Raw genomic sequence first — 12560 nt, 5'->3', positions numbered from 1 at the left:
GTACCTGTACCTGTATTTGTTCACAATGGTGCTACTAAGTCCTGTGTTTTGTTTTGAGATGTTATTTGTGCCTTTGAACAGGTACATGTATTTGATATTTTTACAGATTGGTATACATCCTGAATGTGGTTTAATGTTTATTGATAAATGTTAATCAAAAAACTTCATTTATTTAAATACCCATGTACATACATAAATCCATTTGAACATTTTGAGTAAATACCTGCAGTTGTATGCTGGTTAACATGTAAAGGGATCAATTTTGTGTTTTTAGATGCAGTATGTGATGATAGGAGGACTTTGTTTTGTGCCTTTTTGATATTTCTCTTCTGACATATTTTTTAAAAGTCTTTCATTATTAATTCACTTGGAAATGGCTTTAATTAAGAGTTCTCTATATGTTCAACATTTAAAATAAAATGTGACAAGATCAGTTTCTTAAACAGCGTAAAGAATTGTTGTTGGTTAAAGTTTCTTTAAATAGGAAAATGGTGCCTGCTTGCTTTTATCTCAGATATCCAGGTAGCAACCTCACTTTTGATTTTTTTTTTTTTCAATAGGACATGCCTAGAATTGGTTATTTACGTGGCAGTAATGTAATGAACAATATATTTATAATTTAGAATCTCTATCTGTTTACCATGTCTAATTGAGTTGTAAGTTATATCTAGTGCTTCCTATGAAATTGTGACATTTGAAATGAATTTTGCCATGCATTATTTTTTACCAGTAATTGCATTGATTTCACTTATAAAGATTTCACATCATAAAAGTTATGTTACCAATTGTACTATTAAATAAATTGAATGTAAAGATTATAAAGTTTTTTTTATTAATAGTTCACCTGAGCTGAAAGCTCAATTGAGTTTTTCTGATCACGTTATGTCTGTCCTCTGTCTGTCTGTCTGTCTGTCTGTAAACTTCTCACATTTTCAACATTTTCTCCAGTACCACTTTACCAATTTCAACCAAACTTGACACAAAGCACACTTACACAAAGGAGATTCAAAGTTGTGAAAATTAAGGACCACATCCAGTTGTGAAAATTATGACCCCTGGGGGTAGAGTGTAGCCACAATCAATAGGGGTGTCAAATTTTTACATAGGAATATATTGAGTAAATATTTAAGAACCCTCCTCTCAGAAACTAATTTGACAGAAAAACTGAAACCTACTAGGAAGCATCCTCAGCTAATGTAGATTCATAGTTATATGAAAATCATGACTTCAGGGGTAGGGTGGGGACACAAGAGGGTGTCAAGTTTGTTCAAATCATTATTCCCAGGGATAGGGCGGGCTGCAATGGGGAATTTTTACATACGAATATTTAGAAAAAATATTTGAAAATCTGATTGGTCAGAACAGCTGAAACTTGTGTGGAAGCATAATCCTCAGGTAGGGACTGGATAGATTCAAGTTTGTTCAAATCATGGTCCCAGGGGGTAGGATTGGGTCACAACGGTAGGTGGGGGGGGGGGGATTTTTAAAAACCATTATTCTAAAATAGCTGTAACATAAGTGAAATCAAGCTTAATTAGGCAGTTAAGATTCTTTATTAAATTCAAAATCTTGAGGAGTAGGGTGAGTCTGCATTGGGAATCCAATTTTAGACCCTGTAAGCGATGTGGCCCGTGGGCCTCTTGTTGACCATTTAGGTTATTAATTTTGGTTCACAACCCTTATGAAAAAATTACATGTCTTCTTAAGAATAATAATTGCATGCAATGCTTAAAAGTCATGTATAGCATGTAAAACAACTTTATGGTATATTTTATTTGGTGTGTGGACAAATTCTGTCGAATAAAAATAGTACGACCTATCTTGTTCACTTTAGCTTACGAACGACAACTCTTGAAGACATCTGTCACTTTGGAATTTAGTGTTGGCTGGGGGAAAAAAGTTTATAAAAAAAATGGACATCACGTAGGGCATCTGTTAGCTGTATCAAAAATCTAGTTTCTGTCATGATCTGCATAACGTCGATTCCATGGTAAGAAACTGTTGCCGCTCAATTAGATCCAAAATGCGTGTGACATGGAGGCGCAATGTTGCAGGAAATCTGATTGCCTTGGCAGTGGTGACAGCATTTGTTGTGACATATGTTAAACTTCTGCAATACAACAAAGCCAGTTCCACCACATTCAACCTCGTCGCCAACCGACATCGCCGGCCTCGGGGGTTACACGCCAGCCATACGGTGCACAGGGGGTCAAAAAACGCGACCTCCATGTTGGCCGTCCATGTCGTGGAAGAACATCACCAGGGTAAATGTTACACATCACAATTAACCGTTTAATGCCAGTATGTGATTTACTGGTCAACTTACTAAATAATTATAATAGCATGTGTTTAACATATGTGTGTGTGTGTGTGTTATTGAAATAAAATTCGGTTTAACACTGTTTAATGCAATATAAACAATTATATAACATTTTGAAGAAGGTTTTTCGTTATGTCACAAATTAGATAATTTTATTACTATGCCCTAAAAATTGCTGAATAACACCGGAAATAGTTATATTGCACTCCCTATAAAAAGTTATGTTTCACAGGAAATGGTTATAATGCCTTCCTGAAACTGTTATATCATCCTGCGTGCAATCATTCTGCATATTAATTACGTCAGGTTCGAAATTTAGCTAAGCAACCGTAAACAGTTCCTCAAAAATAAAAATGTCATGACAGTGTCTCCTATTCAGAGAAACTAACTTTAATTGTTTAATTTGAATAGTTATGTTCTGTTTGAAAGCATTGATCGACATTTTACAAGAAAATTGATTTGTAAGATATGAAGATGCATTAATAATTAAAAATACACATGCTAATGAGGTAAATATATTCTTTAACAGATTTTTATTTTAAAAAATGTTATATAACATATATTACATGTCTTCTCGGGCGACAATACCACAATATTTGTTCCTCGGTGACAGGAAAGCCCTGGGGTGTTATGTCTCCCGATGCCGAACATAACACTCCAGGGCTTATCTGTCACCTCGGGCAAATATTGTGGTATATATGTCGCCCTCGAAGCCATGTAATATATGTATAATATACATACAGGGAAATATTTCAATATTTGGGCGAATTTAGTTGTACAAGGATTGAAGATATAAAACTGGGTGTAAAAATTTTGGACGAAAATAACCTGTATAAGAATTGTTTCTTCCCATGAAAACCCATGACGAAGCCAAATTGTCCTTGAGGCAATACTTTTGGCAGAATGTCAAACTCTAGGTATCTTTATAGATGTCACCTTTTAAAGGTGGAATAACACATCATCACAAAATGGCTGACCACTGATCGAAACAAAATTTCGTTTTATTAAAAGGATTTTATGGACTGAAACATGAAACGTACTCCATAGCTGAGTGGATAAAGTGTCAGACTTGTGATCTATACATCCCCGAGTTCGAATCCCGCAGGGGCTTTTGTTGTTACTTACTGGCATAATTATTTTAGATATTCATTTTTTATCCCCAAACTGCAAATTTTTTCGCTTATTTGACATTTGTTCAGTTTATTTATCATTACATCTTTCAAGATAAAAAAAATTCCAATTGATTTGAGTGACTTTTTCCAGGTGTGTTATTCCTTCTTAATAGTTTAATATTCATATTAGATATATGTTAATGTGCCTAAACTCTACTGGCGTGCAACCAGTTCTTGCTGAGTACCATTTCTCGCCAGTACATTGTGACGTCATTTTTGGTATATAATTTTATGTGTTGATAAAATGATGTAACAATATACTGGCGAGAAATGGTACTCGGCGAGAACTGGTCGCACGCTAGTATTGATTAGGCAGAATATAAATAAGCATTGTTTATATTTTTCCGTATGAGCCTTGCTGCACAGCTGTTTGACAAGTGTTGATAGAGCCGTGTCTGCTTGCTAACACCAGATTACTCAAAAAACTGAGATTTTGGTTGTTCAAAATATGAAATCAAATTTGTTTTTTTGCATTTTTAAGAACAATAAAAGTGAATGCTCCATTGTATAATTCAAAATTATTTCCTATAGTTGTATGTGATAGAGCACCAATCTACACAAGCCAAGGGTTAATTTAAGAGCCACTCTGCTCCTTTACAACCTTGGCTAGGAATTGTAAACTCTTGGCTTGCGAAGATGACGATAAAGGAGAAATGTCTAGACTACCTTTGATTTGAACTTATTTTCTTTTATTGTGGGTAAAATAAAATAAAGTTTTAAAATATATCGGTAGTATACTGGTACCTACTGGTAAACACTAAAACATATTACTGTGGTTTCATTAATATTCAAGGGTATCAATTTTCGTTGATAAAGTAAAAATCACAGTTTCAAGGATATGTAAATTCGTGGCCAATGACCCTACGCAACAAAATGTTAATAGAAATTGCATTTCAATGAACATTTAATTTCATGGGTTATATTAACAACGAAATCCACGAAAATTGGTATTCAACGAATATTGATGAAACCACAGTATCTCAGTACGTGATATGTATACTGATACATGTATATGGATTTTATACAGAATTAATTACTCTCATTAAAACTGTAAATTTCTTAAATCATTTATGGGATCATGCTCTTTTTATGTAGAGGAACACAACTTGTACATGCATGTATTTTAAGACATGATTTATTTGTAATTTTAGTGATTCCTATTTGGATGAATGCAGTAAAAGCAGGAACTCTGAAGTCTCATGGAAATATTTTGGTATGTGTGTTTTTGAATTGCAATACTTTAGATAGCATGTTTTCCTTTCATCAAAGTGAATTCATGAATTTGGTTTAACCACTTGTCTGTTGGAAGAAAGTGATTTGGTGAAAATGCATGATAAATAGTCCTTAGACTCCTATTTTTACAACTGAAATTATAGTTACATTTGATATGAATTACATGTTCATTACATTCATTTTTAAACATGCAAAAATCAACCAATCTATTTTATTGTTTTTGATTAATCATACTGACTGCTTTATTCTAGTTGTGAGTGTATTTTTCTTTGTTACAGTTCCATATTGATGGCCACTCTGATTTGGCCCCACCCTTCTATTTCCCTGGGTACCCCTCATTTAGAATGCCAAGAGACAGCAGAGAAATCAACATGATGATCCAGAGAAATGACGTCTTTATTGTGGTAAGTAATAAGCCCACGATGAATTTCGAAAGGTTTGTTAATCAGTTGCATAATCTTAGTAAAAATGACAAATATAACACCAATATAAGAGAGAGATGCATGTAGGTTTATACACAAAGCCTATATATGCTCAATTCAAATTATCATCAGATATTTTAAGGTACTTGTACTACCGTAATATTCCCACACTTTTATATTGTTTTTAAGCAATCTATCATGGCGGGTATTATGAAGAGGATTATCTGGGTGTGGCCAAAGTGGGACCAAGAGAACCATGAAAGTGTTTACGAAAAAACCTGGGGAGGAATAGGCACAGCGATGGTCACAACCGGAGAGACCCTCAAGGAGAAAGTTATCTGTACTTGCACCAAGAACGAGAGCAATGTCAAGGAGTGTAGTTACATCCCCTTCCCATATGAGGGGTTAACCAACGTAGGTACAGAACAAATGTTAAAACCATCGTCATGCAACATCAAAAGAGAGTTTTACTTGGAATCTGTAAGAGAGGATGAAGCAATCAAGAGGCTCTCCAAGGGGGGCTGGGTTACAAAGCAGGACAGCCTCATGTTGGACATAGATCTGGATTTCTTTGGAACCACCCATGTTTCCCAGCCCCTTCTGGATGTAGGGATGCCCATCGCTTCCTTGAACATGATGAATGGTGTGCTTTGGAAGTTGTTCTGTCCAAAAACTGTAAAAGAAGAACAAGAGACGGACAGAGTCCTAGTTAAAGCCTTACGTTTGTTTCAGAATGCATTGGACTGTAAAACAAAACCACAAACTAAACAGTATTCATACAAGAAGTGCAAAGACAAAGCACGGAAGGAGTCAGCGGACATGTTAAAGCAGTTCCTCTGGCAGCAGGGTAACAGAGTGTCGTGTGAGAAGAGGAGCAAGGAGTCGGAGAACCTGCTGAACCAGCTGATTGACCTGTTTTTTGGACACCTAAGTGCCAAGCAGATCGCCACACTGAAGAAGATAGGCTTCTGTCTGACCACCACCATAAACTCCTACCTACCTCTCACTAACCCCGGCTTTCAGATCTGCATGGGCTCCAATACTCCAGTAGATTCCATGGTTCTTGCTCACAGGCCGACGAAAAACGAGACGATTCTCAGAACCTCCACCCTGCTCAAGATACTGAACTCTCTCCACCGCCCCCGCCTAGTGACTGTGTGTCGGTCCGTCCGCGACGGCTACACGCCCCGCTTCCAGTATTATCTCATTGAACACAGTGTGATGAAGGCTATTAGTAGTGTGTTTAGCAATGTGAAGGTGCACTATGACCCGTGGTTACTGGGGGGTAAACATGGATGGCCCCACAGACACAAATCATCGTGAGGCAGGGTGTTTGTGATGTATGTGCTTTGTCGATGTGTTCTCACGGCTTTGGTGATTGGTAAAACATATCTTTATATAATACATTGTAGTATATCTATGGAACCGTCTATTCTATATATATGTACATCGAAAGTGCTCAATTTTATTTTGTTTTACTGCAATCTTTACAATGGTTAGAAATTGATAGCTGAGATTAACTGATCTATCTTTTACAAAACCATTAAAGTATGTTAACAAGGCAGGTACAGTTGTTAACAAGACTGTCAAAACAAACTGTACCAGACTTATTTAGTTTATCATTTGTTATTGTATGGAAATGTAATCAACACATTAGATATTTACATCTATATGAACACTTATTGTTGTCAGAAATATTAATACATGTATGTGAAATATAAATGTCCACATGTAACCTGAGATGATTTATTTATAAGAAGTGCCATTTATATTGATGTATTTAAGTCATGTAATGCATAATAATCAGATTTAAGGGACATAACCAAGGGCATCATATGGATCATTTTTAGCTCACCTGAGCTGAAAGCTCAAGTGAGCTTTTCTGATCACATTTTGTCTGTCGTCCGTCTGTCCGTCTGTCCGTCCGTCTGTCTGTCTGTCCGTCTGTCCGTCTGTCCGTAAACTTTTCACATTTTCAACATCTTCTCGAGAACTACTGGGCCAATTTCAACCAAACTTGGCACAAATCATCTTTAGGCAAAGATGATTCAAAGTTGTGAAAATTAAGGGGCACACCCTTTTTCAAGGGGAGATAATTAGAAATTAATGAAAAAATTTGAGAAATTTTCAAAAATCTTCTTCTCAAGAACCATTAAGCCAGGAAAGCTGAAACTTGTGTGGTAGCATCCTCAGGTAGTGTAGATTCAAAGTTGTGAAAATCATGACCCCTGGGGGTAGGGTGAGGCCACCATGGGGGGTCGAAGTTTTACATAGGAATATATAGAGTAAATATTTAAAAATCTTCTTATCAGAAACTAATCAGCAAGGAAAGCTGAAACTTGTGTGGAAGCATCCTCAGGTAGTGTAGATTCAAAGTTGTGAAAATCATGACCCCTGGGGGTAGGGTGGGTCCACAATGGGGGGTCAAAATTTTACATAGGAATATATAGAGTAAATCTTTAGAAATCTTCTTTTCAAAAACTAATCAGCCAGGAAAGCTGAAACTTGTGTGGAAGCATCTTCAGGGAGTGTAGATTCAAAGTTGTGAAAATCATGACAGCCAGGGGTAGGGTGAGGCCACAATGGGGGGGGGGGGTCGAAGTTTTACATATAGGAATATATAGAGTAAATCTTTAGAAATATTCTTCTCAAGAACCATTAAGCCAGGAAGCTTAATACTTGTGTGGTAGCATCCTCAGGTAGTGTAGATTCAAAGTTGTGAAAATCATGACAGCCGGGGGTAGGGTGAGGCCACCATGGGGGGTCAAAGTTTTACATAGGAATATATAGAGTAAATCTTTAGAAATATTCTTTTCAGAAACTAATCAACCAGGAAAGCTGAAACTTGTGTGGAAGTATCCTCAGGTAGTGTAGATTCAAAGATGTGAAAATCATGATTCCTGTGGCTAGGGTGGGGCCACATTGGGGGGGGGGGGTGTTAAAGTTTTACATATTTTTTAGTAAATTTTTTAAAATCTTCTCAGTAACTAATTAGCCAGGAAAGCTGAAACTTGTGTGGTAGCATCCTCAGGTAGTGTAGATTCAAAGTTTGACAGCCGGGGGTAGGGTGAGGCCACCATGGGGGGGGGGGGGGGGGGGTCGAAGTTTTACATAGGAATATATAGAGTAAATCTTTAGAAATATTCTTGTCAGAAACTAATCAACCAGGAAAGCTGAAACTTGTGTGGAAGTATCACCAGGTAGTGTAGATTCAAAGATGTGAAAATCATGATCCCTGGGGTTAGAGTGGGGCCACGATTGAGGGTCAAATTTTACATTTTAACATATAGAGGAAATCTTCAAAAATCTTCTTCTCAAGAACCATTTGGTCAGGGAAGTTTAAACTAATGTGAAAGCATCTTTATTTAGTGTAGATACAAGTCTGTGAAAATCACTATTGCCGGGGATATAGATGAGCCATTATTTGTTAAGACGCGTTTATTTGCACTTTAAGAAATCGGGCTCGGTATTCCGGAAACCAACTCAATTCTTTGTTTGCATCCGGCAGCCATATTGCCAAGTTGAAAGTGTGTGCTTGTCTCCTAGTTTGACGATTACATTTGATTTAGCTTTATAAATTTTCAGGTTCTGCTCAGGTAAAGTGATCGAATGACATCAAAGTGACCGACTTATGCATTTAGTTATCATATATATTTTATCGATAGACGATGAGTAATTTATTTGTTGCATTGTGTATGCGTATGTTTTAAATCTGACATGTGCCATGGGTTTGCATAATCATGAGTTTGAAACTGCTTTATTCTACGATGTTTGTTTTTATGTTTTCTGATATCGATACTTAAATTTATGTTTTTTTATTCTGCCATTGAACAAGAGTTGCAGTCTTGCAGAGACATAATGCTACATGTACTATTGGGAAAAAACTTCGGAAGTTTAGCGATACAAAATTTTACAAAACGTTTGGTGACTTTTTGTTGTATTTTTCAATATTAAAAAAGGGGGGCCTTTTAGCTGAAGGCAGTGCATTTGCTATTTTAAAAACTGAATACCTGATTACCGAACTTGTTTGGGCAGCATTAATAACTTATTCATTTGATGTACTCTAATCCACATTTTTCATTATAGACAGTAGATAGGTCAGTCTAGACGGACTCCCAAAACGGAGTCAACGGAAGTGAATTTCTGCAAGTATTTTGGACTCCGTTTTGGGAGTCTACGCATGCGCACTTATACAAAAAATGGCGATTTTTCGATGAAAACATGGGGTCCACGAAAAATCATCTTGCAAAGTGCTGCATGTGTTGGCAGACTTCTAACATGTTTTAAAAGACCCAGGATATAATTTACTATCGATCGTATTTGCACGAAATAGGTGTTTATTTGCACTTAAGAAAGTTATTTATCTCCGAAGTTGGATGTTTGGATGATACTTAAAAAGTGACATTTTTGTGTTTTTCATGGAATTTTATCGTTACTAAAAGGTAAATTGCATTAAATTGTACTTTCTTCGTATTGTGTTACAATTTAAAGTCACCAAACACACAAATTGATAAGTGCATAAACGAATAGGGCCCCGACTACTACCAAAAACTAGCTGCTCTAGCGATGATTAAAAACGTCTTATTTGTTTTGAAAAAATAGTATTGGTAGTTTTAAAACCCAGAAAATTAAACAAATTGTCACTCTAGATACAATAACTCTTTAAATTAAACAGATAATTATCATCAAAACAATTATAATCGCTCGCGGCGTTTCCGATGTTAGTTAACCAAATTAAATGCATAATTATTCAAGATAATTAAGTAATTAAGTCTGAAAATGATGTAAATGAGACTATATTTCAACAAACAATGATAAATAATCATATCCAAGCATTTAATTTATTTCTAAAAAGTTATAGTTATGCGCGATCGAAGATATGGGTGAATTTTTCATTTTAAAAATTAATCTTACGTAATACAAGTAAACAGTTATGAACATTTGACATAAATATGACAAATAAACGTTCAGAAATGTTTTTGATAGTTTAAAATTCATTTTTGTCATGTTTTTGGCCAATTTTAGAGTTTTATTTAGAACTAAGGGGCATAACTCATACGTTGTTTACATTAGAAACGCCATTTTACCGCAATGCATGATGGAGCCAAAGACTCCGTTTTGGGAGTTAACTCCGTTTTGGGAGTCCCGTCTAGACTGTAGGTAGATGCATGTTTGTCTTCTTTAATTTTCTCTCTTGCAAATGATGTCATGCTAAAGTTACAGACTATTGTTTTCTTGTTTATCATACCGTGAAATTAAGCTAAACAAAATCCATGTTTACAGATGTTTAAAAAAAAATTAATCTAAATATAGATTGAATATAGACAATCTCTTTAAAAAAGCAAAATATTTAGTAGGGGTTATTTTAATAGGTTTGTAAAAGTACATAAAAGGAATCAATTTTTAATTTGTCCTCACAATATGTATAGCGTGTATACAGACAAGTATTGTCAATATAGTCTGTCTCAAGATATTTATGCCACATATTTCCTTAAATTATTCGATATTTATAAATACCTCTTGGTTCAGACAATGTTCATTCAAAAGTATGAAAGAATCCCAAGATTTCCTCTTTGAAATGCCCCCTTCTAGCTTGTCGGGTATCAGTACACAGCTAAAAATAAAAAATTTTTTCCATTGCCAAGGAGATGAAGACGCCAAGATGATAATGTTGAAAAATTGCGCGAGGTGTCCGGGGTACTTCCGAATGGAGAAAAGATGTCAACATTCCCCATTATAAATCTCTGTAGGAAATCTGTTTTTGTTCCTGTGAATTAAATGATAATGTGTGAATGAAGTTATCTTGGGAATTTCATCAATTTTAATTGCACTTCTGTCACAGGTACATGTATGTGTATTTTTATTAAAAATCGTTTAAATATGCAGCATAAATATCTTGGAACAGACTTTATAATCAATTTGTAATTTATGATCAGTAGAAAAGGTCACTGAATGATATATGACAATCGATTTGAGATTTTTTTTGGTACATGTATTAAATTAAATATCGTCAACATTTTGGGTTTTAGAATTTTAATTTGGATATGGATAATGCTAGAATTTTCAACAAAATAGAAATTGATTTGATATTCAGATATGTCATCATAATGAATTGTTGATTTAATAAAAAGAAATTAATTGACAATCATTATTTTAATGAAAATAAACATTTAGTGGTATATTTTAAAGAATTTCTACAAATTATTACATGTACTGATTTGATTTTAGGCCAGTCACTAGTTGGTTAGAGTTGACTAATTCTACAGAATAATAGTGATGGCCTGGTTATCATAGACAAAAATTGGTCACTAAATGTCTCCCGATGTCCATCGGTTAAGATTTTCCTAATCGATTATTTAGAGAAAAACGAAAAAAATTCATACAACTTGTTAGTAGGAGGTGAAATGGCGGCGTCATGTACAACGGATGATGAAGATCCAAATAATAAAAACGTGACTCAGGAAATCTTTTCTTTTATACAAATCAGGTCCAGTACATTAGGTTGTACGTGTATATATTATTTTTGAATAAATGTTTTAAAACAACACAAAATTTTGTTAAGAAATTTTTTTTTTATTCAGTTAAGAAAATTTAAATGTTTTGATTATTTAATAAATTAATCACTTTTAATTGTATTTGATAATCAATTGTGAAAATTTATTGATTTCCCTATGTAGTTAATGATTTTAAACTGAATTTACACCACTTGCATACAGACATTATGTAGATATATTGATGCAATTTGTCACAGGGGCCAAGCCCGTTTTAACATTTATTTCATTTCATTTCAAACGGGCTTGGCCCCTGTGCAATTTGTCTTAATATTAAATGTAGATGTGTTTGGAATCTGTGAGATTTTCATAATTGATTATCGGTTTCCTTCAACTAATCATAAAATATAATGGTTGCTTCATAGTTTACTGCTGAATATGTGTAAATAAACATGATTCAATCAACTGAATTGCAATGTTACTTAAGCTTTTGTATCTTTATTTACTTATTGTTTGTTGCCACAATATGATTTATTCAAGAATAAAAAGCTCCAAATTAATTATCTAGAATCATATTTGAGTACTAGTCCATGCAGCACTGCAGACAAGACATTTAGGCCAAATTAAAAAAAATTGTGTTTCCGGTAACATGCCAAAAATATTTAGGGTAGGGATTTTTATATATATAAATATAATTTTACCTTTTATTTTAAAATCATTACTTAATAATTTAATAAGCTGGGTTTTTTTTTGCCAATATACATGCACATGTGAATAAGTATGTGCTACAAAGTATGTTTATTCTTTAAATGGGCATGGTCACAATTTGGTCAAAAATTATTTTTTCAATTTTAATGTTTACAATGCTCTAGTAAGACATTTTTAATTAGCAACCAAAATTTGAGTGTCATTTGTTGAGTTT

At 34.5% G+C, this 12560-nt stretch overlaps 1 protein-coding gene across 1 annotated transcript; it reads left to right on the top strand.

The window, feature by feature from the left end:
• Nucleotides 1-1848: 1848 nt before the first annotated feature.
• LOC128167013 (UPF0489 protein C5orf22 homolog) lies at nucleotides 1849-6989 on the top strand. The gene is made up of 4 exons (XM_052832502.1): nucleotides 1849-2264; nucleotides 4644-4705; nucleotides 5004-5129; nucleotides 5337-6989. Exons 1-4 carry the CDS (start codon nucleotides 1988-1990, stop codon nucleotides 6468-6470), a joined length of 1599 nt encoding a protein of 532 aa, XP_052688462.1. The 5' UTR covers nucleotides 1849-1987; the 3' UTR covers nucleotides 6471-6989.
• The last annotated feature ends 5571 nt before the right edge of the window (nucleotides 6990-12560 follow it).

This window comes from Crassostrea angulata, chromosome 10, assembly GCF_025612915.1.
Source record: "Crassostrea angulata isolate pt1a10 chromosome 10, ASM2561291v2, whole genome shotgun sequence".
Lineage (NCBI taxonomy): Eukaryota > Metazoa > Mollusca > Bivalvia > Ostreida > Ostreidae > Magallana > Magallana angulata.
The sequence above is the reverse complement of the archived record's forward strand: the minus strand, read 5'-3'. Positions and strand labels throughout refer to the sequence as shown.